The sequence below is a fragment of the Ornithodoros turicata genome, chromosome 10 (assembly GCF_037126465.1).
Source record: "Ornithodoros turicata isolate Travis chromosome 10, ASM3712646v1, whole genome shotgun sequence".
Taxonomy (NCBI): domain Eukaryota; kingdom Metazoa; phylum Arthropoda; class Arachnida; order Ixodida; family Argasidae; genus Ornithodoros; species Ornithodoros turicata.
The window spans coordinates 14,065,053-14,091,657 of record NC_088210.1 but is presented as its reverse complement, the minus strand read 5'-3'; the positions used below and the strand labels follow the sequence as shown (position 1 = coordinate 14,091,657).

The following is a 26,605-nucleotide window of genomic DNA, read 5'->3' as shown; positions in this document are numbered from 1 at the left end:
CTAGAGGCGCCGCTTTACATCGTTGGCGATAGGAAATGACGTATATACTATACATGCAGGGTGTTTCAGTTAAATCCCCGGGCTAAATAATTCGCGAACGAGTGCACTAATAGAATAACTTTATTTTTTACAAGTATCTGTCCGATACCATCTACAAGCTGCGCACCGCGTGAATGAGTGAGAGGTGAAAAATGTTTGCAGTTGCAAGTGGTTTGGGAAACAATTTCTACATGAAACCAATTTGTACGTAAGTGGTTTAAAGAGGAAATTGTTCCATAAATCGTTTGGCATTGCAGACATTGCAACAGAAGCTATTACAGCAGCGCTGGGGTGGTTATGATCGCGCCACTTATATGATTATGAAGTTCGTCTCTTGTATTGTACGTTCCACATTCTATTCCAGACAAAAAGAAAAAAAAAACGTTTGCTAGTGAGACAATTTCTAAAACAAAGAAAGAAAACATTATATTCATTGGAAGATGGGACATTTCGTCATTACGACGTCTCCATTCGTCATTTTGACGTGAAACTCCTCACTACACACACCTCACAATCAGCGCGCATCGCGAAACAGCGCACGCATGTTATTCTTCCTGCAATAGGCCTCTCCCTGTTTGTAAACAGATGACGTCATGGTGTTCGACAGCGCCACCAATTTGGTAGAGTTGAACTACGCTCGAATAAGCTAGGTCGCGCCCGAAAGCCACGATCTTGAGGGGATTACGAAGGTCCCTGAAAGGGACGCTACCTTCGGCCCTATACTTTTCTTTCAGTATGAGGCAGCGAACAAGTGCCAATTCGTGGAACCCAGCCCTCCTGTTCCGATTTGTTTCGGTTTCAGTCTGCCTACCAACGTCATGATGACGTTTCTCAGGTAGAGGTCTATTCTCCCTGAAATAATGAGTCTTGAGTACAGAATATACCTGCTTCCATAGTAGTCTAAATGTGCCTTCGCGCTAGAGGACTAGGTCGGATAATTCTGGCCAGGCGCGGCCACCTGTTGGCTGTCATCTTCGCTTCCACGTGACCACCCCAGATTGAACGTCATGCAACGTCACGCGAACAGATGAGAGGATCTATATAGTTCCCTCCTCCCTGGTGGCAAAATATTTCAGCAAGGAAGTGTGACCGAATACCCGTTGTAGTTTTAGTTTTTGCGTTCCTTAGAAAGAAAATGACTTGTTTGGAACCGGAGGCACAAGAATAGACCTTTCCCTGTTTGTAAACAAATGACGTCATAGTGTTAGACAGCGCCACCAATTTGGTAGAGTTGAACTACGCTCCAAGCTAGGGGGCGAACAAGGTTGCGCCCGACCTTCGATACTACGTACTTTTCTTTCAATAGGTGGCAGCGAACATGTGTCCATTCGTGGAACCCAGCCCTCCCCTTCCGATTTGTTCCGGTTTCAGTTTGTCTACCAACGTCATGATGACGTTTCTCGGGTAGAGGTCCATTCAGTGACAAGCCCCTTCATCCTTCAAGGTTGGTTTGTCTTTCACAAAAGTTGAATTTTTATTTCTTCAGCATTAGATTACAGGCGGCGACAATGTAATGTGGAGACATCTGGTAGCTGCCGTTTGTAGCAGTCTGTATAACCTCAGGAGCTGTTACGGTTTCGAAACTAGTATGAAACCAACGGCGTTGCAGATGGAATATATATATATATATTTGGTTGGTTGCAGGTGACAGTTTTGATAGCTGATTGATGACTGATTATCAGAAGAAGAAAAAAATCTGTGTAATATGGCGGCTGTGGAGAGATTTCCACTAGATACCGTCTTGTTCATCGCTCAAGCGTTCGTTCGTCGTCAGCTCAAGAAAGGGTAGCGACTCTCTGCTACGATGGCGACATGACCTGAAAGGCTGAGACTGAGAGTACTATATAAGGGACAGTTGACAGCCACCACGCTTGCAAAGTGCTTTTTGTAGTTTTTGTTACATTGCTGCCAACAAGCGTAAAAAACAAACAAAAAAGGACAAAATAATACAGTCAAACTCCTTTACAACGGAACTCAGGGGACTGCAAAAAAAAAAAAAAAAATCGCAGTATAGGTATTTTCGTTAAAAAGGATGTCCATTATTGGACCTATAGGGCTCCAGCGGGACAGCAAAAAAATTTGCTGTTGTGGTATTTTCGCTAAAAAGGTGTTCGCTATAAAGGAGTTTGACTGTATACGTCATCGACAATAGGATGACCGCACGAATTGGCGTGTGTGCTTCTTTCTCCATGTCGTTTACTGCGCCTGTCATACTTACGGATATACTGAAAAAAAATAAATTCATTCGGTTGTAAAAAATTCAAAAAGTATGTACATTATGGAAATGGAATGACGAAGCATGGAGACAATTAACGATGAGATGGTTTTGCTTTCTGATGGCGCTGATCGTCTCTAGGAGATCCACAGGGTGACCCTCGGGTCATGATTCTTCCTGTTCATGACGTGAAGACAGTTTGGGAATCAGTCGTATTTGCGTTCGGTTGGCACAAAGCGCATTCCGCTCTCTTCGTAGGCCCAGGCTTCGCACGTGCCTTCTTTTCTAAGATGACCACTGCGCAAAAGAAAAGGATCCAAGTTATTACTCCGGTGAATTTGACCAACAGTTCCTGCCAGGAGCAGGGGCGGATCCAGGGAAGATCCTCGGGGGGGGGGGGGGGACTAAAAAAAAAGAGAGAAGACTGGGGGGGGGTCGCCATGCACTCTTAAAAATGAACTTCACCACATAGCACGCTCCTAGCCAACCATCATCCCGAATGACAACGTTCTCGCAGCTGATTTGTTGAAAATGGGAGGAGGAGCCTATTTTGTGCCATTATGCACGGCACAAAATAGGCTCCTCCTCCCGTTTTCAACAAATCTAGGGCGCACTCTAAAAACTGAACTTCACCGCATAGCACGCTCTGCGCCAACCATTGCCACGAATGATACGGTTATCGCTTTTGATTCGAGGAGAGAGGGAGGCGTACGCCTTTTTGTGTCAATTTGGATATATGATAATTGACACAAAAAGGCGTACGCCTCTCTCTGTCCTCGAATCAGAAGCGATAACCCAATCATTCGTGGCCATGGTTGGCGCAGAGCGTGCTATGCAGTGAAGTTCACTTTTTAGAGTGCGAGAACGTTGTCATTCGGGGTGATGGTTGGCTAGGAGCATGCTATGTGGTGAAGTTCATTTTTAAGAGTGTGTAGCAGGAAAATTCGCCGTGCGGCAGGAAAATCTGCCGGAATGGGGGGGGGTAGAGGTATGTCTCGGGGGGGAACGCCCCCCCCCCCCCCCCTGGATCCACCCCTGGCCAGGAGTGACCGAGGTCTCTCCTCGCGCAGGGAGTTGACCTAGAGTTCGAAAGAATTCGTGCATCAAGAACTTTCCGGATACAGAAATATAGATATCTGCTACACACAGTGCGAACAGGTTCCAAATGCGTTGAGCAACTCTCACTTTATGACGTTCAATTAACTACGCAATGGCTAGCTTTTCTCTACGTGAATAAGAGAAACGTTACAATGACATTATTGCTGCGTGGGATGTGTGAGGAAAACCACAAGAGACCATTATACCCGGAGATGTCTTCGTACTATTTTTAAGTTGTTTCTGGAAACCAACACTTTCACTAGGGATATATTTTTTTGTTGCTAACACTGACAGCAATACTTTCATTTTCACTCAATTTCATGTTCATTTCATGTCTCATTATTATTGAGTTGTGACTGAGCCAATGGCTTCGCTGCATGTGAAGGGGGTGGGATCAGGCCTCATCAAAGCTACGGTTTCGTAGCTCTTTGTCCGTATACTTCCCGTAAACCCTCCGTAAAATACAAAAATTATTAATTTTTATAAAATCACTATGCAAGAGGGTTTACAAAACTGAACAGTGCGAGGTTTTATCCAACGCGATATTGGATTTTCAGGAGAGTCCGCCTCCATAATTAAATCAGTTACGAGAAACCCTTTTTTTATATATCTCGGTTCTTCTTGTCTGTCAATGGCGTTGTCTCGCTTCCACTTTTTGTTTCATTTCTCGACAGACGTTGGTCTAAATGGTCGAGATGGACTAAGTGGCGACGCTATATCTATATCCGTTGTGGAAGAGCGAAAAGTTGTTGTAATCAAATTCAACGGGCTACCAGTCTCAGGCATGACTCAAACTTCGCATAACACACGAAGTAGCGGATAAAACCAGATGGAGATTACGAAACACAAGCCTTGCTGCGACCTTGGGTCCTTGTTATAACCCTGTGCAGCAGCGTCAATGCCTGCACTCATTCTATCTGTTCTTGACGTCTACTGGCCTGCTTGAACTCCTCTGACCTCAGAGCTTCTTGGCATGAATGCGGAGATGTGATCTTCACGGCATCACATCTCCTATTGCCGACCGGGTGAACTGCTATCCCCATCAGTTACGACGCACCTGCGTGTGTGATACCTCATTTGCGTGTGTCATGTGTATATGCCTCATCTTTTTCATCCTCATCCCACTCATATGCTAACCCACATGCACTGAGGTATGGTACCGCAATTGTTGCGGTGAATAACCTCATCCCATCGTCATTCATGTAGTTGTTGTTGCTGCTGTTGTTAGTATAGCTCAAAGGCACTTGTTTTTTTGTTTGTTTGTTTACAATGGGGGTGAGGATATACAGAGCATCGCATTCCTACACTCTTAAAAATGAACTTCACCGCATAGCACGCTCCTAGCCAACCATAATCTCAAATGATACCGTTATCTGCCCTGATTTGTTGAAAACGGGAGGCGCGCGCCTTTTTTTGTGACACTTATGCGGTTCATAATTGTCACCGAAAAGGCGTACACCCACGGTTTTCAACAAATCACGGCAGATAATGGTATCATTCGAGATGATGGTTGGCTAGGAGAGTGCTATGCGGTGAAGTTCATTTCTAAGAGTGTAGGATATCACCAGACCCGAAAATAGAGGAAGTGCACATTATACTACAAAGTTAGGAATTGAATTACAAAAAAAATCAAAAATTACAAAAAATTCTGCATATGCAGGCAAACCGCAAATCTTCTATCTTTTTTTTTTCGCCTATCCTACATTTTGTGATATGAACGAACAGAAAGAAGAAGAAAAAAAAAAGAAAAAGACACGCAACGTCAGGATCAGAGAAAAACCTGTCCTGAGAAAGCCATTCCCATTCGGTGCTATAGGTGCACGTACGAGCAAAGGATATATATGTGAGTTCAATAAACGGAGCAGAGGGAGGATTATAGGTCACAACCACAACAGACATCACTGTCGCTTTCCAATTGGTTTATCTGACCCCATTTCGTTTTCCTCGCGGTGGGACTAAGAATAAATTTCAAGGCCACGTTCGGCCGCATCTGCGGTAGCCACTGTGGATTTACGTGAATTCCCAGCAAGTATACTCGAAATTAATTTACGAAATTGATTCGTCTGAGTACCGGAGTGTTAAAACGTCATTGCTTTCTATACAAGGCTATCTATCTATCTTCGCTCTCTTCATCTCTGTGTGGTGTAAGGTCGTTTGGCATGGAACTAATAAACGTGTGTATATAAGAAGAAGCATTTTTTTATCCGCAAACTTATGTAGCAGAGTTTGACTACTCGTGTACGAAGGCACATTTACGCATATGGTGCAGAGAAGAAAGGTAATTGTGTGTGAAAAGAGAAAGAGAGAGATAAACGATTTAGACAGAATAAGTAAAACAAAAATGACATAACAAATAAGAAACAATAAATAAATTTACTTTCTCGTGGTAGCAAATTTAATCTACCGTAATCTCACGCATCAACATCCTAGCAGGTGTGATGCCCTGTATTATCAGCCAGATCTTCAGGTACTTTGTAGCGGCCATACGGAAATACATGTTTTCTTCCATTTTTTTTCCTTCGAAAATTCTGGAGTTAATTTTTTTTTCAGCTGCCCTCAAAACGATCCGCATACTCAAATTGTGACGTACAAATATTGCGTACTTATTCTATCTTTTATTAAAGGTGGTGTCCGGACAAAAAAAATGCAGTTGAACCGACGGTGCGTTAGGAACCGTGGGCTCCTGAAATACATCTAACCGAAATAGATGGGTAGAAGAAGGTAGCCCAGGTGGTAGCCCAGAAGAAGAACAGTCTCTGTTCGAAATATCGGCGGCTTCTGTCCTGAGGCAACTCCCTTCCTACATCTAACCGAAATAGTTCGTCTTTAAAAAGTCGGAAACACTAGAAAATGAATTTAAACGGATTTTACAGCCGGCTGAGAGCTCCCGGCTGAATGCGGGCAACACTGTGTGCGGTCAGACGTCACTGGAGTCTGTTATGAAGGCAGGCTGCCCGTCACAAAATGCGGCCTTCCGGCTCGCACTCTGCTCCCGAACAGTCGCTTGAAACATCTGCGTTCATTCTTTCGGTGGTATCGGATCGGAACCAGCCCGGTGACGCCGTCAGCTGAGCGATTGGTAATTTCGCCGGCAATGCCAATTACGTCACCGGAAGCAGGGAAGGGCAGTATCAACCGGAAGCTGGCAGTTGGTTTCGAATTCGATGTTTTTGAAGTTTTATTTAAAAAAAAGAAGAAAAGAAACACGAACAAATTTTGCAAAACTTTTTGTTTGTTTTCGTCTTGGACTGCACCTTAGAGTGGATGATTTGCTTACGGTGCTTCTGAGCAAACTGCAGTGCGGACCTTCCGTATGCAGGGTACCCTGATGACGTTAAAGTAGACGTTTCCGATAGCGTCCGCTATGTGGCTCTTGGCTCGCCTTAGGCACTGGTAGAAATCCTTATCACAGTCGCAGTGAGACCTGAAAGAAAAGAAAAGCCAAAAACAAGGAGAGAGGGATTCTTCTTTTGCGGCGAACTTCAGCGGTGGGGCAAGAAATGTTCCGCTGCTCGTACCACTAACCGAGCATGCGCACTAGCGACGTTATCGGGCGAAGTGTCGGGGAAGCTGCGAGTGGGGAACGTCAGAGGTGGTTCAGCGCACGCGACCTGCTGAGCATTACGTCATGTCTTCTCGCGTATGTCCTGCAGCTGGGGAATATTTTGTCCGATCGGCGCAGAATATTTTCGCTGCTCGTCTGCTAGCAGCATCGCTTTGACTATCGTTCGCTTTCGCTTTCACCGCTTCTTCCCGCGTCGTTCAGAGACTACTGGCATTTCTTCGGGAATACTATCTTCTTGGCGCGTGCTTTCCTCCTCTTCCCTCTCCTCCGCCGAACCTCTCGCACAATAAAGTTGTACGCGGGAATACATGGTAACGATTGAAAAGAGACGCAAGGGAATTAATCGAGCTGAAGCACCACATGAAGGGAGAGGAATGCACATGAAGGGAGAGGAATGTATTGATTGTAAGATAACCGAACTACAACGGAAGGGAAGGGACATTTCATATGATCTCGTTTTATCTTTCATGCTATCTCCGATGAACAGAACGATTAGCCATTGTCTCGGGTACACCACTAGGGCGCGCTGTGGGCGCGTGGGCTAGCAGTGCACTCCACAGATGACGTCACTGCTCTGCTGGGGAACATGGCTGCAGACAGCGGGAGAAAGGGAAACAGAGTTGCAAAGTAGAGCGCTCTTCTGCGGTGGCGTAAACTACCACGCGATACCACAGTATACATCTATCATACGTATGCAGTATCTGCATACGCAGATTTCACATAACAGAAATCTGTATGATTTGCGAACAGGGAATATTAGTGGTGGTTAACCGAAACATACTTGGTGTAAAGGGAGAAATTGACGAGGCCGTATCCGCTTCGAAACGCCTTCAGCTTGACGGGACAGTGATCGTGCGCGCGGCAGCAAAGATCCACTTCCACTTGAGTTCCCAGGTCGTTGTAGGTGGAAGCTATGTCACCCAGTCCGCACCACTTGGTACCTGCACCATTTCTTTCATTAGACCGCTCGTTCCGCTTGCAAGACCACCAGCTTCGTTTTAAAAAAAATCTCATTCTCTCTCCCGATTTGTTGAGAGCCAGAGCCGTACGTCTTTTTGGGACACTTGGCCTCGATGTTATAAGGGTCACAGAGGGGCGCACGCCCCGGTGTCTCCTCATATCGGGAGTGATACTAACAGAGCCCCTCCGGTGGTGTAGGGAGAGTGGGAGAGGGGGTGCCGGTTGACACTTCCGTATTGTTAGGCTATAAAGCCATGAAATCGCAAATAATTTCGCTATAGAATACAGAGTACGTACTTGTTGTCTTACTTATTGTAACTTAGAATCGTATTGTTGCACTTTGAAGTTGAGAATCATTTATGCAGCGTAATACACTAATACTTGTTGTTGTATATACGTATACAGGATGTCCCAGAAAACGTGTCATTGAATTATAATTAAAAAAAACTACACCACCTAGAGTCATGCGGTCAACCGCATTTGTTCTTACTGGGTTTTTGCCACCTCCTCATGTGAATGTCGTGTAACGTAAGCTAAATTATGTGCATTTTTGCGAGCTTAAGTCGGAAATTTGCCAAGTAAAGGTGACTTTTTTACCCCACCAATGTGAAGAGCGTGTCTAAGTTCCACAAATTAATGATAATTGACAGGGATATTCAGGTGGAGAACGTTTTCTCGTGACGTTGTCAGCCTACTGACTATGGTAAGCAGTTCCATTGCCACCACCACCTGTTTTCAGAGTGCACTGGACAAGAAGAAAATGTGATGCGACTGACCGGGTATAATACCGCTCCAAATTGTCGACGCACTCCACTGCGTGGTGTTGTTCGTGCTGGCTGTCCAATCCCTGAGGTCTCTGCAGCGGGATATGAGGCTCAACATGGTGTGGAAGTTGACCTGTTGCACGGGAAGTCCGTTCGCTTTGATGATGGGTTCCGCTTCCTTTTCATCGCTGGTGAGAGAAAGCTGCAACATTGACGCATACGTAGCGACATTACCGCGTTCCCGATACAGTAATGGTAGCAGTGGTCGTACGTAATATATGTGCGGCGAAGTTCTGTTTTAAGAGTGTAGAGTACAGAGTTTTAAAATAAGGGACCCAAGCACGCTTGGGGGCCCCAAAGAAATAGCGCCGTCGCCGCTGTGCACGCTCAGTACCCAAACCGCGTTTCGGGTTTTGGGGGGCGCGCGCTATTTATCGAAAATAGCGCGGGGCTCCAAAGCTGATTTAGTTTGCTCTCGCCGCCGACGAGAATCCGCGTGACCGTGTCGTCTGCAAAAGGGTCGAAAACGTTGACGACAAACGGTTTTGTTTTACGATACCAAAAACTGTATTTTGAGTATTAACGACGCAATATGTTTACAAAGGCGTTTTTTTTAGTTGTTGTTATTTCAAGATTCTTTTTCTGTCGCAAAGTCTCAGTCATGAGCCGTATAGCGGAACGCAGGTCGTGACATCGCTCCCTTTCGTGGTTGCTTGAAAAACGAGTCCCACACGCCTTTTTGTGGCACATTCTAGAAACAGAACTTCGTCGCACATAATGATATCGCCACACGTTTATAGCCACACAGAATGATACCGTTCTCTTCCCCGTTTGTTGAAAAATGGGAGGCGTATGCCTTTTTGTGACAATTTGGATGTTTGCTAATTATGTCACAAAAAGGCGTACGCCACACTATCTCCTCGAATCAGAGGCGATAGCTGTGCGATTCAGTTGCTGGCGCAGAGTGTTTTACGTATACAGCGAAGCTCTGTTGTGAGTGTTCACCTATATGCATGCAGCAGTAGAGGCTCAATTTCAGAAGATTTATCTCTTCGTTTGCCCGAGCCCTCAGTAGTGTTACGTCCCAATTTTCGTCCCAATTGCACTCACAGTCTTTTTTTAGAAAATTGAAATAGAAAATTACGGGCAACACTGTGTGTAAGTAGTCACCAACTGTGCACTGATAGTCAAGTACGACGGCAAAACCAAATTGCGTGCGAACAACACTGGATGTAAAACAAAAGTTGTTGCCAAACGTGCCGGCTCCGTCTACGTAGCCATCGGGAGCAGCAAATCCAGTCGGGAGGGAACATAAATCAATGTTGCTTGACGAATTGGAGATTATTTCTCATCAGACGTCGCCCCAAGCCCTCGCGAATGAAAAATATAAAGCGTTTTCTGTAATAAGTGCACTTACTGCAACCCGGTACTTATTGCACCGGGTTTACAAGAAACAAGCTGTTAGACTACATACGCCATCAGCATATACGGCCTGTCTGCGTCTTTATGGTACCTTTAATTTCACAAAAAGGGGTATGCGCCCCGTGCTTCTAATTTAAGAATGTCAACCACTGAGGCCGGTCTGTTTTTTTTCTTTTTTTTGTGTGTGTACTGACCTCTCTATCGTTGCCAGCAGACATAAATGCCATTGCCTACGTACCAGTAGGGACTCTTTACTTCGCCAGACAGCTGTGGGGTCGAGACAACGGGCATTTCACACAAAAAGGAGTGAAGGAGCGGAACACGTGGCTAAGTGAAAAACTGCTGAATATAGAAGCGTGGCTTAAACCCGAGGAAGGTCGTGTCAGCTTTGAAGGATGTCTACAGTCAAGGTCAGGGTCAAAATTATTATTGAACCTTGATCTTACAGTATGCAGCGACTGCGAGGTAACATATTCTCGCGCAAAGCCCAGCGATTTTTGGTCCATGATCTGCAGTTTCTCGTGCGTGCACGTGAGCGTGATTGGTAATATGTAACGCGTATGATTACGTAATTACTACGTGTTCGTCGCGAGACCTGTGCCCCGCATTCCCGACGCTGCGAGAACAATTGGGGCATCAGCTGACAATGCGCTTTCCATGTACCGGTGCTATCCGATATAACGGTATACCGTGCGATGTACAGGTATAATCGTCCTGGAAACTGTTGTGCGATTTCCGTTCGAGAGAGAAAGAAAACTAAGAAGAAAAGAGAGAGTGCTTTGGGGCAAGTTCGAAATAACTAGAAGGTTACGAATAGGTGTGGATAAAAATTTAGCGGAGAAAAATGAAACTTTGGCCACCAGACGACATCGGAGCCAAGGAATCCTTAGTGTACACTCTAGAAACGGGACTTCACGGCATAGCACGTCCTGAAACAATCGTAATTCAGATTGATATCCTCAGCGCTCTTGATCTGTTGAAAACGGGACGCGTACGCTGTTTTATACGCAATTTAGATATATCTGTTAATTTTCACAGAGGCGTATATAGTCCCCGCCCTCTCCTGAAATCAGATCAATATTACTAATCAGCTGCACTTTTGTAATAACGATCACTTGCGATCAATGCGAGTCGGAAGCTAAAATCAACTACGCAGCAGTGTAAAGTCAGAGCTAGAGAAACCCGGCTCTACACCCTTAAAACAGGACTTCACCGCATAGCACGATCCTAGTTTACCTTCTATGATACACTCTAAAGACGGAGCTTCACCGCATAGCACGCTCCTAGACAAGCATCATTCCGAATGACAACGTTCTCTCTGAAGACTGTCTTCGTACTTCTCTACCGGTTCGCTGGATTTCTACCCATCTCTGAAGATGAAGCTCTACATCTATAGAGTGTGCAGGAGCGCAAAGGACGGAGGCAAGGGGCAGGACAGGGTTCTGAAAACATAACTTCACCGCATGGCACGTTGTGCGCCAGCCATTGCCAGGAATGATAGGATCGCTTCCAGTGGCATACCCAGGATTTCGTCCTTGAGGGGGGGGGGGGGCGTATTTACATGATTTTGACAAAATATTGAGCAATCACACAAAATTTCAGGTTTTGGAAGGTGTGTGGTGGGTCCGGGTAAATCACTGATCGCTTCTGATTCGAAGAGAGAGGGGTGTACGACTTTTTGTAACAATTTCGATATCTGATAACTGCCATAAAAGGGCGTACGCCCCCTTCTCTCTTCGAGTCAGGAGCGATAATATTGTCATGCGTGGCAGTGGTTGCCGCACAGCGTGCTATGCAGTGAAGTTCTGTTTTTAGAGTGTATACCCTCTTTGGATAAATATGATCGTACGCACTAAAAACATAACTTCACTAGATAACACGCTGAAGCGTACTGTTATCACTCTTGATTTTTGACAAGCGGGGGTGGGGGATCGTATATTTTTGTGTGAGAAATATCATAACAGAAAGTGTCACAAAAGGGCGTACGCCTCCAGTTTTCAACAAATCAGCGGGGCATGTTGTGCGGTGAAGTTCTGTTTTGAGCGTTTTTTTTTGCAAATTTACTGCAGAAGTTGCATATAAAACGCGAGGTACTTTACGGGATAATCTATTTGTTACAAAGATAATTCATAGTAAATTGGCACCTGTAATTTGCACTGAGATAAGAAAAATGGCATCGTAAAAAGAGGCACACTCACTCTAACTCGAAAAGCCGGCAAGTCTGTAACGTCACGCCGTCGGGAGCATATTCCACTCGAGCCAGCGTTTTCCCATCATAGTACATCACTTTCCGAACGCTCGGTCCAACGGCGGGAGGAGGTACTAGCGATGAACCACTGCTCGTCTTCATCAGCCATAGCGAAGCCAAGGCGAGCGCCAGAAGCCTCGGCGGCATCATGCCGAGAAGCATGCCAGCGAGCACGCGACTGGCAGTCGCTTGCATGACTTCATCCTCCCCCCTCGGCTGACAAATGAGGATAGTGGGGCGAGTATCTCCTTCGCGACGGCCGCGCGCCGCGCTTTCTTTCTAGCAGACGACAAAGACGCTTCACCAAGCGCTCTCTGCCGGTGGTTTCTGTAGTTGCACCCACGCGTCCTATGGGTGATGCTGATGCGTAAATTCGCGGTCGGACAGTAGGGAGACGCTAGTTAATGTACGCTTGCTGGAGTTGTTTTAGTACGGCCTTTCCCATTGCCTTCCTTCTACAGTGTGAAGGTATAGTGCGGGAGGCCTTGACTAACGCAGAAGACATTCCGGAAAGCTCGACAGTGGTAGTACTTGACGTCAAGGTTGTGCAGACGTGATGTCTAGTCAACTGTGATGTGAGTTGATGGGTAGAGCGTGCTTTGGTTGATTCGATGCACCGCCCTATGCGCCACCGATGCTCACGTTCCTGCTCTCATCGGTGAAATCAAAGACGCGAGGACTGGACAACGCGGAATGAGTCTGTATCGCGTAAATTTCCTTTCGCTTTCAGCCAATGGTCGCGTGTCTATTTTCTGCAAATGCTTCATCCCAGATGACATTACGAAGTAGATTTCAATAGACATTTTGCCCGGGTACAAATACATAAAAACAAAACAGGCTAAATCATGAGAAGTGTATTAGACCATTAAAGTCACCGTTTGGCTGACCTTTCCTCCCATTTTCCCCTTTGTTCTAATAGGTGTATTCCCCCCATTAAAGTCACGTGTTGACATATTTAAATATTCTTCTTCTTCTTTTTTTTTTTTTTTTCACTTACCTTACCGTATATTCACACTAACGACATTCCACAGAATACTACAGCGGAAGATGCGAAAAACGTCATAGCTTTCTGCCGTCAGGTGAGCGCGAGCGCTCAACGCCGTTGTCTTCACGTACACTGCGACACAGCCACAAGATATTCCGTAGCAGACGACAGGAAAGGACGCCGACGGTGTCGTCTGCTAAGTGTGCAGTACGCCACTCCCGATATTCCGCACGGTCGTGTGAATGCTCAACATAACACGGCACGGAACTTGGGCTCTGTGAACAGTGTTTTCGCTTTTTCTTCCGCTAGAATCTTCCGTGTGGATGTCGCTCGTGTGAATACACGGATAGAGGAGTGGATGATGATGATAGATAGATAGAAGAAGAAAATGGGGAGATGAGTCACGGTGGACCTCCCTACCTTCCGATTCTGTATCATATCCGAACCTTAGTGTATTTGAGCGAAAAAAGAAGCGAAGAAAAGCTTTATGAATATACAGGAAGCAATGATAATAGGAAGAAAGCAGTTTTAAAGGCACGTTCATCACGTGGTTGCCAGCCTTCTTTCCTTCTTTGTTTTTGGATAAATTAATAATATTTGTAAGCTCGGAGAGGGCATCGCTTCGATAACGCAGTAGGTACAAAACAAACTGGAGCAAGGGAGAAAAGGGGATCAATAGCTCCTTCGATTAATTTTAGTGGCTATATTTCTACTGCTTGCTTGTCACAAACTCGGGGAAACATAATGTCCCAAAATTTTGCTCAATAGTTGGAGAGAAAAAATTAACATTACATTTAAAATAGTCCAAAGTGGTTCCATTCCAGACTACGTACAACTCTGCCTGTGTAGAAGACGAGTCACAGCGTAGTCAACACTGCAAAAACGAAAAGAAAAAGAAAAGCAAAAAAGGCGGGAATATGTGTTTCGTTGAGGAAAAATGTACAGGAAATATGTTTCGTTGGTATGTTTCTTTAAGGAAAAATGTAGAGGACAGGTCAGTCAAACCCAAGGTTGACTTGCTATATCATTGAAAAGAGAAGAAAAAAAAAGCAAAGAAAAATAAAACATGAAGAGAAGAAGAAGAAGAAAAAAAAAAGAAAAGAAAAAGAGACTCGTGCTTTCTATGCAGGGTTTTCCAAATGAAATCATTATGAATGAAACGATATGTCTTTCGCCCCCAGGTGCCGCACGGGCAGAAGAAATGACATTAGCTGGTAATGTCAGTCGGGTCTCGAATGCCATTTCTTACGATACTCGTGCTACACGTCATATTGGAATGCTATTAGACGCAATGATGCCGATGCGAGTTTCCCATGAGAGATCGCGGTACTCGAAGAGCGTAAACGTGTTCAAAGAGATTGAGAACACGGCACTTTCAATCTCTTACGGGTTCTTCAAATCAAATCCAAATCAAATCCAAGTTTATTCAGGTTGTTACGGTGTTAATATAATAAACATAAAGAGGAGCCAGAGGGGAGAGATCTCGGTTGAAGGCTTCTCTCAAAAATGATAACAAAGAATAATAAATGCATTTCACAGAGTCATGTTAATAACAGCGAATATTATGCAAATATTATTCAAAAAAAATCTTCAATCAATATTTCTATTGTCTCAGTTGTGAGGGGTTTCCAATCTCAATATTATGCGTACACTCTTAAAAATGAACTTCACCTCATAGCACGCTCCTAGCCAACCATTATCTCGAATGATATCGTTATCTGCCCTGATTTGTTGAAAACGGGGGGCGTACGCCATTTCTGTGACACTTATGCTGTTCATAATTGTCACAGAAAAGGCGTACGCCCCGTGTTTTCAGCAAATCAGGGCAGATAACGATATCATTCGAGATAATGGTTGGCTAGGAGTGTGCTATGCGGTGAAGTTCATTTTTAAGAGTGTACTTTAAATACCCACAATATCCCATAAAATGAGAAAAATTGCTTCATTTCATAATCGATTATCTGTACTATAGGTCGTAAAATTGTTGTCATCTTGCGTGTCAGGTTGCAGTCCACGCCAAAAGCACACATGCAAAAAAGCAGTGTTAACAATGCCAGGCATTTTGCCAAAAAGTAATGCTTGCTTTCGTGTAATCTATAAAATAACTGCGCAGTGCGCAGTACACGGTGGCTTTATCACTCTTAAAAATGAACTTCACCGCATAGCACGCTCCTAGCCAACTATCATCTCGAATGATATCGCTATCTGTCCTGATTTGCTCAAAAATGGGGGCGTACGCCATTTTTATGACAATTATGAACAGCATAAGTGTCACAAAAAAGGCGTACGCCTACCGCTTTGAACAAATCAGGGCTCATGGCGGTATCATTCGAGTTGATGGTTGGCTAGGAGCATGCTATGCGGTGAAGTTCATTTTTAAGAGTGTATGGACGTTGTAAATTGCTCGTACGCTTATACAATGGGAGCGAGGGTATACGCATTTCATGGGCGAACGAGTTGTGGCGATCCCATAATTCCCATTACGCGGAAAATGTAATTCAAACGAAGGCCATTAAATATCTCCGTATAAATGCGGCACGAATGACAGTATTAAAGACTTAACTCATTACACACTTCATGTCAGTTTTCGTGCACACACGAAACGTCGCAGTCGGCTCAGTCGATTTCAGCTAACAACAACAACAACACTTTCTTGTTTTGTTTTCTCGCTCTCTATTTTTCCTAATCCTACGACGCTTGGAAGGCGCTCGCACGCAATATCGGCCCAACTTAGTATAATTAGACATTACGGGACTGGGTATACCCCTCTCCCCGTGGACGGCGAGGAGAAAAAGTCGGCCATTGCAAAGCCGGATGGAGGTCACTGCCGAAATATGGGCCAGTCTAGTAAAAACGGTTACCCGAAAGTCGACCGCTGCGGGCGGTGTCGCTTTCGGTGTCTCTCCTCGGAAAATTGATGAGCCTCTGGGCGCGCATACATTCGCCGTTCAGGCTAAATAAAGCAGCGATGAACGAAAGCAGTGCCAAGGAAAACTTTGCTAATATGGCCGTGCAGAGCCGTGAAGTAATTAAATGCGAGTAATTAAATTATCAGAATTAATTACTTTCAGAGTAATTGATCACTCTGCCTAAATACTTTCATGTGTGTGTGGCTGGAACCGTAATTTAATTATATTTTGCCTGCAGGTTCCACTCAAAGGACAGAATATACTTTCTGCTGTGATTTAACGATTCTGTTGTGCATTTCTGTCTGCGGTATGTGTTGTCTCTTTCTGAGGTCTGTCCGCTGAGTCTTTTCTGCTGTGATCAGTTTGTTTTTTTCTTGCACAAGTATTAACATTCACTGAAAACATACCCAAACACATTTTTAAATATATTGTGTGGACACTTATCACATCCAACGAATCATGTACATTTTAACCTCCTTTTTTCGTTCAATCGTTTTATGGTCCCATGCCTGCATAATTTTAATGATGACTACCGCAATAGTGCGACTATAATTTAACGCAGACGTTAAATGTGTTTACTGCTCTATATAGATTCGGACGTTCTGTTTTCTACGCAGAAGCTCCGTTGTTCACGTAAATATTTATATCATCTATAGCTCATTGTAGAAATTGTGAACTTCGTGCATAAACAACATTATTTTTAAAAATGTTGTAATATGTGCTTACTGTTGAGATATTACTTTGTCAATTGCGTTTACTCTGTGTATATTATGTCTTCTTCGGTACACGTTTACAGTTATACTATAGGAGGAAAATAAAGTTAGGACCAGGAGGCGCATAGGAAGCTCGCTCTTGCGTATCTGCAACAGTTACTAAAGTGCCACTCCGGACTCGGAAAACAGCGTTTATTTTATTTAGTCCACGAAAACATGGCGACTCAAGGATTCTATACGCGAAATTTCAATCCTGTTTACGAACGCTGTGCATTTCTGTCAATTTTTGAAGATCTGCTGAGCCTCCACAAGTTTCGATGACGCGAGAAGCTGGGGACGTCATCACAAGCTCACAAATTGCAATGATGTCATGTTCTGAAGAGGGCACTCGTCCCCTAGCAACGACGTCGGCGTCCGGGGAGGGCCACGCGGTGGAGAAGTCATGTGAGGCTGATCGAAAGAGGGGAAAATTGGAGAGATGTATTCTCCCTCCTTTGTGTTTTCTCTATGGTCGGAGCGGTCGGATGATATATATCACGCGGGGCTCCGCTAGCGGAGTGCAAAAAGTGAGCCCCCCGGAAGACGCGAAGGGCAACAACGTTGCCAGATGAGAGCCGTGCGCTCCTTCGGAGCCTAGCACGACGTCATAGTTCTCAAAAATAAAACTAAATTTTCTCTAGCTTTCGCGTCACGTAGAGCCAAAATATTTTGCAGGGATGTAAAGTGAGCGAAGACTTGAGTAACATAACTTTGGTAGGATTCTGAAGACACGAAATTTAGTCCGTAGGGGCACTACACCGCCTATGGTTTTGATAACTATTCCTGTAGCTCAATTACTTTCTCAGACATGCAATTATTACTGTAATTTTATTATCCCTTCTGAGTAATTTATACACCTGTGCTAACGAGTTACTTTGAATATGATCCTCCTCCAGCTTCCACTTGCTAGTATGCAGCGGTTTGGTTGCATACGTACTTTATAAGGCCTCTCTCTCTCCCTCTCTTTGAAATGCATTTATTTTTCGCGGTTTTCTTGTCTGTTTGTACTTATTTTCCCCAATGAAATGGCGAATTTGAAGTGGCAGCCTGGCCTGGAAATTTCCAAGAATTTTGAACTGTTGAAAAAAAAAAAATCACCCTTGCACAACTTTTACTAGCATACGTTAGAGAAACAATCGTATGTTGTAACATAAAATATACATATATAATTTACTTGTCTAGCTATAGCTAGCATGCAAACGCGAAATATAACGAGCTTTGATCAGTGTATCCGCTATAGCGCAAGGCCTGACTAGAACCAGCAACCGCATAACGCCACGACTGCAGCACTGGCTATCAAATTCAATTGCGAATGATTGTCTGCGAATTTAATTGAAATATTCTACAAGGTGATTCTGACCATCACAACAAAACGTGCGACAGCGCTGGGTCAGCCTTCTGTCTCGCGCAATAGTCCGCTCAACGTAAAACGTGTGACGTCACGTGCTAAAGATGATCACTATCTATCTTCAATGCACCCTGCCGAATTTCTGTGACAATGTATTCTCCTCTATGCACTCTCAAAACAGAGCTTCACCGCATAGCACGCTCTGCTCCAATCATTGCTAAGAATAATAGGGTTATCGCCTCTGATTCGAAGAGCGAGAGAGAGAGGGGGTGTACGCCTTTTTGTGTCAATTTGGATACAAGATATTTGACACAAAAAGGCGTACGCCCCCTTCTCTCTTCGAATGACAAGCGATAACCCTATCCTTCGCATCAATGGTTGGAGCAGAGCGTGCTATGCGGTGAAGTTTTGTTTTTATAGAGTGTGAGATGCGGAAGTATCGTAAAAGTAATTGCTAGTTTCGAGATGTACGACGTCATGAGATGCCTGATCTACCCACGCGTGGCAACATTGCCCTTCCTTGGTCGATTTCCGTTTGTCAATCACAGTCTCCGAACGTGGGCGGAGAGCGGAGACAGGCGCCAGGGCTCTCTGTGACGTCACCTACTCTCGGAGAATCCGAAACTATGAAAGCTTTGCGGGTTTCTTTCGAAAATTCGCGGAAGCGACAACCATTGCTACGAATGATAGGGTCATCGCTTCCGATTCGAAGTGAGAGAGAGACACAGAGAGAGAGAGGGAGGCGTACGCCTTTTTGTGGCAATTATCATATATCCAAATTGGCGCAAAGAGGCGTACGCCCCCCTCCCTCATCGAATCAGAAGCGATAGCTTTATCATTCGTGGCAATGGTTGGCGCGCCGCGTGCTAGGCGGTGAAGTTCCGTGTATGTCGGCAGAGTTCTCTTAGAAGTCGGCCCAGGACGCGCATTCCCCCAGGGCGTGAGTCGTGACGTTGCCCACATACGTGAGGCCGACAACGGCAAGCCCTATCACCACCACCACCACCATCCGTGTTTAGAGTGTACGAAGTAAAATAGCTATAATTTTTGAGTCCTTGGTGGCACTTTCCTATCTCTCATAGAATAGAAGTAACAACATGGAACCGCCGAATTGATACTGCTTCGACCTTTGAAACTGAACGACGCTTCTAACCTTTATAACTTTTCGAGGCAGTTCTGCCCACTAACGCTAAAATATTTATTAAAAAGAAAGAAGAAAAGAACGACAATAAATATAAAATGAAAATAAATAAATAAGTAAACAATATTGGCTTATGAACAGTCGCATCCACGGCAAAGCTTCTTTCGTGTAGAAAGAGGTAACGTATTTCCTTGAGTTTCAGGAACATACAATACGAAGAGGACAACGCCAAGCGTCGCTAAACGCAGACGGTTTCTTCCAACGAGTCAAGCAACACTGGTATAAACACAGCCGCGAACACGTTTTCTCCCGTTGCTGCGTTCGCATTCAGAGTCAACGCATAGTCTTCGGCATGTCAGGTAGGAACTACCGTGTTTACGTTCCGTATAAGATACGTTGTTAATTCGTACTTTCTCCTTGTTTTGTTGTAATTTCTGAGCGTCTCCTGACATTCCAGGAACACTGTTGAGATCGTTCATGAACGTTGCATGGATGCCGCACGAATATATACGCCTATATTATTGAACGCAGCAATCCTTAAGTCTTTTGTTTTTCGTTTATAATCCGTCTTCGGGATACGTATGATGAGGTGAAAATGCTGTCACGCAGAATCCGAGACCGAAGAACCTGTTGTCGGGAACGAAGGTTGGGCAGATGTACTTGGTAAGGTGCTTCGAAGCAAGGCACCGAAGAAAAAGACATTGGTGCTCGCAAAAGCAAGAAAAGATGGCCAGACGAAGAAGGCACCAGAACCAAGCATCGAAATTGTCGACGTGGAAGGTGATGTGAAGGTAGAGGAAGAGCAGAAAGCGAAAGAGGTGGAACCCGAATATCTTACAAAGAAGCAATTGAAGGAGCGCAAAGATAGGGTAAGATTTCTTCGTGCAGTTAGGGATGGGGGTAGGCTTATGTACATATTTACAGGGTGAGTTTCGCAAAGGTTACACATTTCGATCGAGTCGTAAAAATACAAGATAACGTCTCTGGCGCTTCAAAGTTTGCAGGCTGATAGTCATTCGCAGGAAGTTTTGTCCGTATTTTTTTTTGGAATGCTATCACTTTGTAGAAAAATAGGTAGAAGCAGAGCAAATTCTCACCCCCATGCATTTCCTATTGCCCAAAACCGCCTGCTTCACGTTCACATCACCATGTATAGGTGGCGCTGCCTGCAGACGAAGCATAGAGTCACTGTATACTGTGACTCTAACGAAGCAAAACCTATGGAACAACCAGGTGAATCAGATGCAGGGTTTCGACGCAGCGCCACCTACATGTGGGAACTTCAACTTAATTCAACTTAAACTCAATCAATAAAACTTCAGTCGAATGACTGTCAGTCTGCGAATTTTGAAGCGCCAGAAACGTCATCTTCTGTTTTTACGACGCGATCAAAACGTGTAATCCTTTGCTTAATTCACCCTGTAGATGGCACCAGGTTTTTCTCCCACAAAAAAGAAATGTGGATGGAATGCACCGTTCGCAGTCCATGTGGCCGTCTTTCACGGACCCATAGACACCTAGCTGTCCATGGGCACCACGGAAATAGAAACTGTATTAATTAATTGAATGAATGAATGGGGAGCCTGGTCCGGAAAAGTATAGGACACATACACACGGATCTATTAGAATCAGAGCTTACGTGAATGGTCCCGTCGATTTCTGCAAATCTGTTCAGTACTAGTTACAAAAATACGCTACACGAGTACAGAAGCCCTATCATTCAGTTTGTCTCTCAGTAACAGATTACACATTGCTTTCTTGTTGCGATATGTTGCATTACAATTCAAAATTTTTGGACGCCAACAGAAACGCAAGTGGGAAGCATTGTGCCGAGCCAAGCCAGGCGCGGCTGAACAGCACGAACAGCACCTGCGGAGAATTGCTACCAAGTGAGATGCGAATCTGCTCCGTCAGAGCAGTTTTTTTTATGACGCCAGTGTTTACTCACTGTCTTTCGTTGTGTTTGCCAGAGGTGTTGTCCAGCTGTTCACAGCAGTGGAAAAGCACCAGAAAGATGTACAAAGGAAACTCAGCGCCGCGGGCGAATCGGAAACGAAACGTGATAAGGTCATGAAATCCTTGAACAGGGGGGCCTTCCTGGACTTGCTGAAGCCGAAAGAGGTAGGAAAAATGATATTTCAATGCAATCTGTACAGTTGGTAGGAGTTTTTTTTTTGTTGGCAGTATTTTTTTATCGAATCGTTTACGTGGTAGACACTTAAAAAATTTCGTGCCGCAATTTGGTACTGGGTTAAACTAATACAGGTAATGCAATTTAATTTTAGTTTATAATGGAGATATTTAAGTACTAAAGCAAGGTAATTAAATGACAAAGGAAGTTCAGTGGCCAAAACCTTGATGTCTCCAGTTGAATGAGCTAATATAAATAATGATAATTTGATATAATAAACTAATTTTGAACAAGAGAGAACTGATGTTCTGAGGCTGGAACAACGTAGAAAGGACAAACACATACAAAGCCTCTAATTGCCTAAGAAATGAACGTCACTGAAAAGGTTAGCCTGTGTGGGTTCGAGTCCTACAGCTGGCCAACCTTTTCGGCGACTTTCATCTTTCATCAAACTAATTTTGTTTGAACTGTACTAATTGAGATGGACTTTCATTTGAGAGCATTTTAGTGCCCCTTTATGTAAGACATCCTGCTGTTTACTACGTTTCAGGTACAGAAGAAAGAAGAACCCAAAGCGTGGAGCGTTCTCCGTGATGACTTTATGCTCGGTGCAAACATGAAAGACTGGGATAAGCAAGATGATGAACCCACATAAGTGCGCTTGTTATACAAAAATAGGCTATCAACTTATAAAAAAAATTTTAAAAAATCGGTGGAAACACACGGGTGACGACCCCCCCCCCCCCCTCCACTCATTTCACGGGCTGTCCGGAATGGCCGGTTCCTTGAGCGCGAGCATCTTCACCGCGTCTCGCCACTGGTGTCGCGTCACGGTCATCACGAAAACGTTTTCCTTCTGCTGCGGAGAACAGATGCTGTTGACCTGGCTGACGGGCTCTATCATCAGGACGCCCCGGTCGTCCCGGAAGATGTCCGCGTGCCCCTCGTTCACCAGGAACGACGTGTGGAAGATGTTCTCGCAGGTCTTGGCGAACGAGTCGGGATGCATGACGAGCTCTATGAAGGGCAGGGGCCGCTTTAAGAGCTGGTGCAGTCCCTTGAGTGCCCTGTGAATCAGTTCGACGCGTTCCGTCGTGGTCTCCTTGTTTGCCGTGTCCGTGCATTTGACCTGCAGAGTGAGACGACGGAAGGTTATGAGCAGACGACGGGCCTCGTGTGCGTAACGGTGTGTGTGCAGTTCTTGATTTCGCCAATGATAACTAGGGCCTGACTTTTTCGGGTTTTATTTTCGACCAAATTCGGGGGGAGGGGGGGTAAATATCGGGTGATATTTTTCATTCGAAAATTCGGGTGTATTCGGGTTAAATCCCGTTACGGCATATTCGGGTCGTCGGGAATTCTGTCTTAACATGGAACTAATGTTTAGCAATGTTATCAAAATTTATTTTAATGCACGCTTTTGAGTGTGCCACAAACGACCCAGATGTTTTCGGGTAGATTCGGGTTAAACCCGAATTTTACAGATTTCGTTCGGGGGGTAAGTATCGGGCGGATACGGGTTTAACCCTAAAAATTCAGGCCCTAATGATAACCAGTGACGTCGCGAGGCAATGTTGAGCTGCGGTTTCGAAGGATACTGAACGTTTTCGAGAAGAGTCTGGAGGTGGCGCCACATGTTTGCACATCGTTTGTTAGAGTTTTTACAAATTTTGCTTAAGGTAATTAATTAAACTTCACTAAATGAGTCAATTAATTAAAGTAAATTAAAAACTGATTAGTTAATTGGCTTAGTCGAGTTAAGTTTAATGAATTGGAGTTAATGTGCTATCCACTTGGAGGTGCGTCCCAAGAAGAAAACACAAAAAGAAAGGTTAACAAAATTCGTTAGTGTTTTTTCGGAAAACATTGAACTCAAAACCAACTGCCGGTTGAAAAGTTGCAAAAGGCAGGAAATGCGTGCGGGACAAGTCGGTAAGCGATCTTGGGAGAAAGCTGAATCAATCTTTTGCTCGTTTTCTCTTGCTGCACAATCTCGCAGATTTTTGTAAAGTCCCACTTCTTGGAAATGTTAATGTTTCCCTGCAGGAAGCTAGGGGCTTCCACACCGTATTATAGCCGGCATGCCAGGTTTTCGAAATCTCACCACCAGTCGCATGTCTCGACACGCTGGGAAATACAGGTTTTTCCTGCATGCCGAGAAATGTGCGGTGATGCGGTACAGATCTTCGTATGAAGCGGCACTTACTTCGATTTATACCCTCTGTTTAGGTATCTTATCGGTTTACTACTCGAATAGATTTTGTTAACATTAAATACAGCAGTGCACATTAAAATCGGAATTTGACTCCAATATACACGTTTCCGCCGCAGTATTAGAAAAATTCGAATATTCGCACAGCCCCGTTTCAGTGTGACAGTTCCAGGGTGTCTACCAAATTGCAGCCTTCAAATTCCCCGACTTTTCCAGGTTTTCACAGAATATTTCGAGCAAATTCCCTCCCCAAAACAAAAGGGAACTCGGTGCCTGCTGCAACGTTTTGATACAGATCCCTCATAAAACAGATAATTTATTGAGCATTAGCAAGGTCGCCCTACTCTTCTGCCTCCGAGCCTGTCGTATCGGCGAACTGCTACTTGCGGCAACGTTGCTACCCAACAACTGATCCGCACTCGCAATGCGCAGCGCATCGTCACCGCACTTGTCCGCAATTTTCCCAGACATTCAGCTGCTCTCTGGCAAACCCACCCACCTTGACTTTTCTGGCCGCATCAAAAATTCGCGATTTTCCAGGTTTACCGCGAGTTTCAAACGTTCTCCCGGAACACTCACCTGATTTGGAATGGTCGGAGCCTTATTTCCAGTCTCCACCATTCGAGTGCGCGGAGCTCGTGGCGGACGCGGAATGTCTTTGCCCATGGAACCGTACGTGTACCAGAGAGGGTTGCTAGAACGTACGAACGGCTCCGCCCGTTTGCCGATCTTCGCCCACGCCCTCTGGTTGAGGGGCCCCCGTCCGGGAGCCACGGTCACGTATCTGCGGACGCGGTTCAGGAAATCCTCCGGGTCGAAAGTGTGGAAGTTGACGGGAAGCGTGGTGGCGGCTTTCCTCGCCTTCGAGGCCAACAGGAGCACCAGTTCCGAGTCCAGCGCCGCCTCCTGCACCCGCGTGACCTTGCCGAAGAGGTCTTTGGCTTTCTTCAGCGTCACCGTCAACGGTACGGTCTCTTCCCCATTGGAGATGGTGCCGTTGATGAGGTCCCTGTAGGCGCGTCTCAGCTGCCGTCCCTGGTTGTCGCAGCTCTCGCTGGATTCCGTTTCCATCGCGGACTGATCCGCTGAATCCTGTGCACGGTGACGTACAATGTAATTTTACGACGCGATACAAACACGATAGAAAGTAACACTACAGGGATGCCAAAGATAAAGTACAGGGATAATAAAGTATATAATAAAGATAAAGGAATCTAAAGATAATATAAGTAATAAGTAATACGTAATAATAATAATAATGCATAGTAAGCAAAGGTAATAATGTAATGATAATAAAGACTCGTTGGGAGCTAAACCGTACATAGGAGCACCTGTTATGCAGTAAAATTTTATATAAAAATGGCCAGATGGTCGAGTTCTTTGCCGATAAATTGCAAAAATGAGAATATTAATGCCTCGTTAACTTTTCCAATGGCCTCAACTACTTGCTAAGGCTCACGGGCATGCCAGTTTGTGTTGGTTTGTATTAGCCAACTGCGCTACAGTAATGACTTTGGTGGTTTCTAACAATTTCAGAATATAATACGCGCTTTTGTCGAACCACTTTCAGTAAATACGTCTTCCAGAGCCAGCTGCAAAGCCCTACAGATTCTCCCGCAGTTAAAAGATTACGATAGGTTAACGGCCATGTACAGGGACGAGAGGTTAATTTTTCCTAAGTTACGGAAACAAATCTGGTAAGTGAAAACTCCGCATCATCGACAAAAGTTTCAGCATCTGCTGTGCTAGCATCATGTTTTACAGGGCGGAAGAAACATTGTACTTTGTCGTGAGTAAACCTGTAAAAATATTGATCCGTATCGATCTGCACTGCTGTGTTATGTTTGTGGAGTGTGAACTGGGTAGTCGAATCAAGTCGAATCAACTTCTCTCCAGAATGGAGACTGGGTTTTGACGGTGTCTGAAAATTTTGTCTATCTGTTATGCAGAGGAGAAGCACATTATGTAGATGAACAGTAAAGATTTTGGCGCAAATCCCGCCGTACAAATCAGCTGATGCAGGTAATGACAAATAACCTGTTCACCCTAACCTGACTATGGTGGCACAGTGTAACCCTACGCCAGATAGAGTCAAAAATGTTTCCTGATCAGAAACACTATCCTGCTAGATACCGTAGGTATAAAATTCAACGAACTAAGTGAAAATTAAATATAGCCTGGTCACTTTAACTGCTCTGCGCACTTTCCACGGAAATTATATAAAAGCATTTGACACAAAAAAGCAACAAATGCATTGGCGCGATTCGAACCCCTCTTCACAGAGTACGATATGTAGCGGTCAAATGGGTGCACATTACGAACATTTACATATTGCAATGTGCGCAGGGTAATAGTCTTTTGGAAGCACAGTACACGAGTGATACCATTTCTTAGCTGCTAGTGTACTTCGCGAGGCTTCCCGAGTGTTGTTGCTTGTAGTATACTTGACCAGCTGATAGCCACCGTCGCCGTGAAAGACAGGCAGTCGGCAAAAATAAACTGATTGGAAACTGGTTTATCAAGTCATTCAGAATAGAACAACTTCACTTTGTAAAGGTAACTTGCATCAGCCTACCATTATTCCGTGACTGAAACAGAAACAGAAGTAGCGCGCCAAACACAAACGTACACGACACACAAGATAACAAGGTCCGCCGGTCCGACACGAGAAATGTTTGCAGCGTAGCGTAGCGCCAGGGAATGTGTGCAGATCTCCATGACGCTTTATCGACTTTCCTCTCATTTCTTATATTTTACGACTCGGCTTAGTGCCATAAGTTATCGTTTGATATTCTATGAAAAACGTAATAAATTTT

General features: G+C 44.7%; 3 protein-coding genes across 5 annotated transcripts; 1 reads left to right on the top strand and 2 right to left on the bottom strand.

Annotated features, from left to right (window-relative positions):
* Nucleotides 1-1,511: 1,511 nt before the first annotated feature.
* Nucleotides 1,512-12,571, bottom strand: LOC135370124 (group 3 secretory phospholipase A2-like). Its single transcript, XM_064603812.1, has 5 exons — nt 12,262-12,571; nt 8,654-8,829; nt 7,699-7,858; nt 6,630-6,776; nt 1,512-2,551 (listed from the first exon to the last, which is right to left on the bottom strand). Exons 1-5 carry the CDS (start codon nt 12,504-12,506, stop codon nt 2,461-2,463), a joined length of 819 nt encoding a protein of 272 aa, XP_064459882.1. The 5' UTR covers nt 12,507-12,571; the 3' UTR covers nt 1,512-2,460.
* Nucleotides 12,572-19,698: 7,127 nt separating this feature from the next.
* LOC135370492 (RRP15-like protein) lies at nt 19,699-22,288 on the top strand. Its single transcript, XM_064604252.1, has 5 exons — nt 19,699-19,805; nt 20,056-20,315; nt 21,253-21,335; nt 21,417-21,567; nt 22,128-22,288. Exons 1-5 carry the CDS (start codon nt 19,799-19,801, stop codon nt 22,230-22,232), a joined length of 606 nt encoding a protein of 201 aa, XP_064460322.1. The 5' UTR covers nt 19,699-19,798; the 3' UTR covers nt 22,233-22,288.
* On the bottom strand, nt 22,155-26,473 carry LOC135370491 (non-structural maintenance of chromosomes element 4 homolog A-like). 3 transcript variants are annotated; one of them, XM_064604250.1, is made up of 4 exons: nt 26,365-26,470; nt 26,174-26,288; nt 24,369-24,881; nt 22,155-22,706 (listed from the first exon to the last, which is right to left on the bottom strand). In XM_064604250.1, exons 2-4 carry the CDS (start codon nt 26,174-26,176, stop codon nt 22,335-22,337), a joined length of 888 nt encoding a protein of 295 aa, XP_064460320.1. In that variant the 5' UTR covers nt 26,177-26,288; nt 26,365-26,470; the 3' UTR covers nt 22,155-22,334. The 3 variants fall into 3 exon arrangements, with proteins under 3 accessions (XP_064460320.1, XP_064460321.1, XP_064460319.1); XM_064604251.1 differs by lacking the exon at nt 26,174-26,288 and having other exon boundaries at nt 26,365-26,473; XM_064604249.1 differs by having other exon boundaries at nt 26,174-26,468.
* Nucleotides 26,474-26,605: the final 132 nt, after the last annotated feature.

What these genes read in the sequence shown, in the direction of transcription:
- LOC135370124 (XM_064603812.1), bottom strand. Translation starts at nt 12,506, where the DNA reads ATGCAAGCGACTGCCAGTCGCGTGCTCGCTGGCATGCTTCTCGGCATG. An exon ending in TGCCGGCTTTTCGAGTTAGA is followed by an intron (nt 8,830 to 12,261) that starts GTGAGTGTGCCT and finishes TTCTCTCACCAG; the next exon opens with CGATGAAAAGGAAGCGGAAC. An exon ending in AATTTCTCCCTTTACACCAA is followed by an intron (nt 6,777 to 7,698) that starts GTATGTTTCGGT and finishes CTTTTCTTTCAG; the next exon opens with GTCTCACTGCGACTGTGATA.
- LOC135370491 (XM_064604251.1), bottom strand. An exon ending in CTCCGACCATTCCAAATCAG is followed by an intron (nt 22,707 to 24,368) that starts GTGAGTGTTCCG and finishes CTCACTCTGCAG; the next exon opens with GTCAAATGCACGGACACGGC.
- LOC135370492 (XM_064604252.1), top strand. An exon ending in TGAAGGAGCGCAAAGATAGG is followed by an intron (nt 20,316 to 21,252) that starts GTAAGATTTCTT and finishes GGACGCCAACAG; the next exon opens with AAACGCAAGTGGGAAGCATT. An exon ending in CTGCGGAGAATTGCTACCAA is followed by an intron (nt 21,336 to 21,416) that starts GTGAGATGCGAA and finishes TGTGTTTGCCAG; the next exon opens with AGGTGTTGTCCAGCTGTTCA.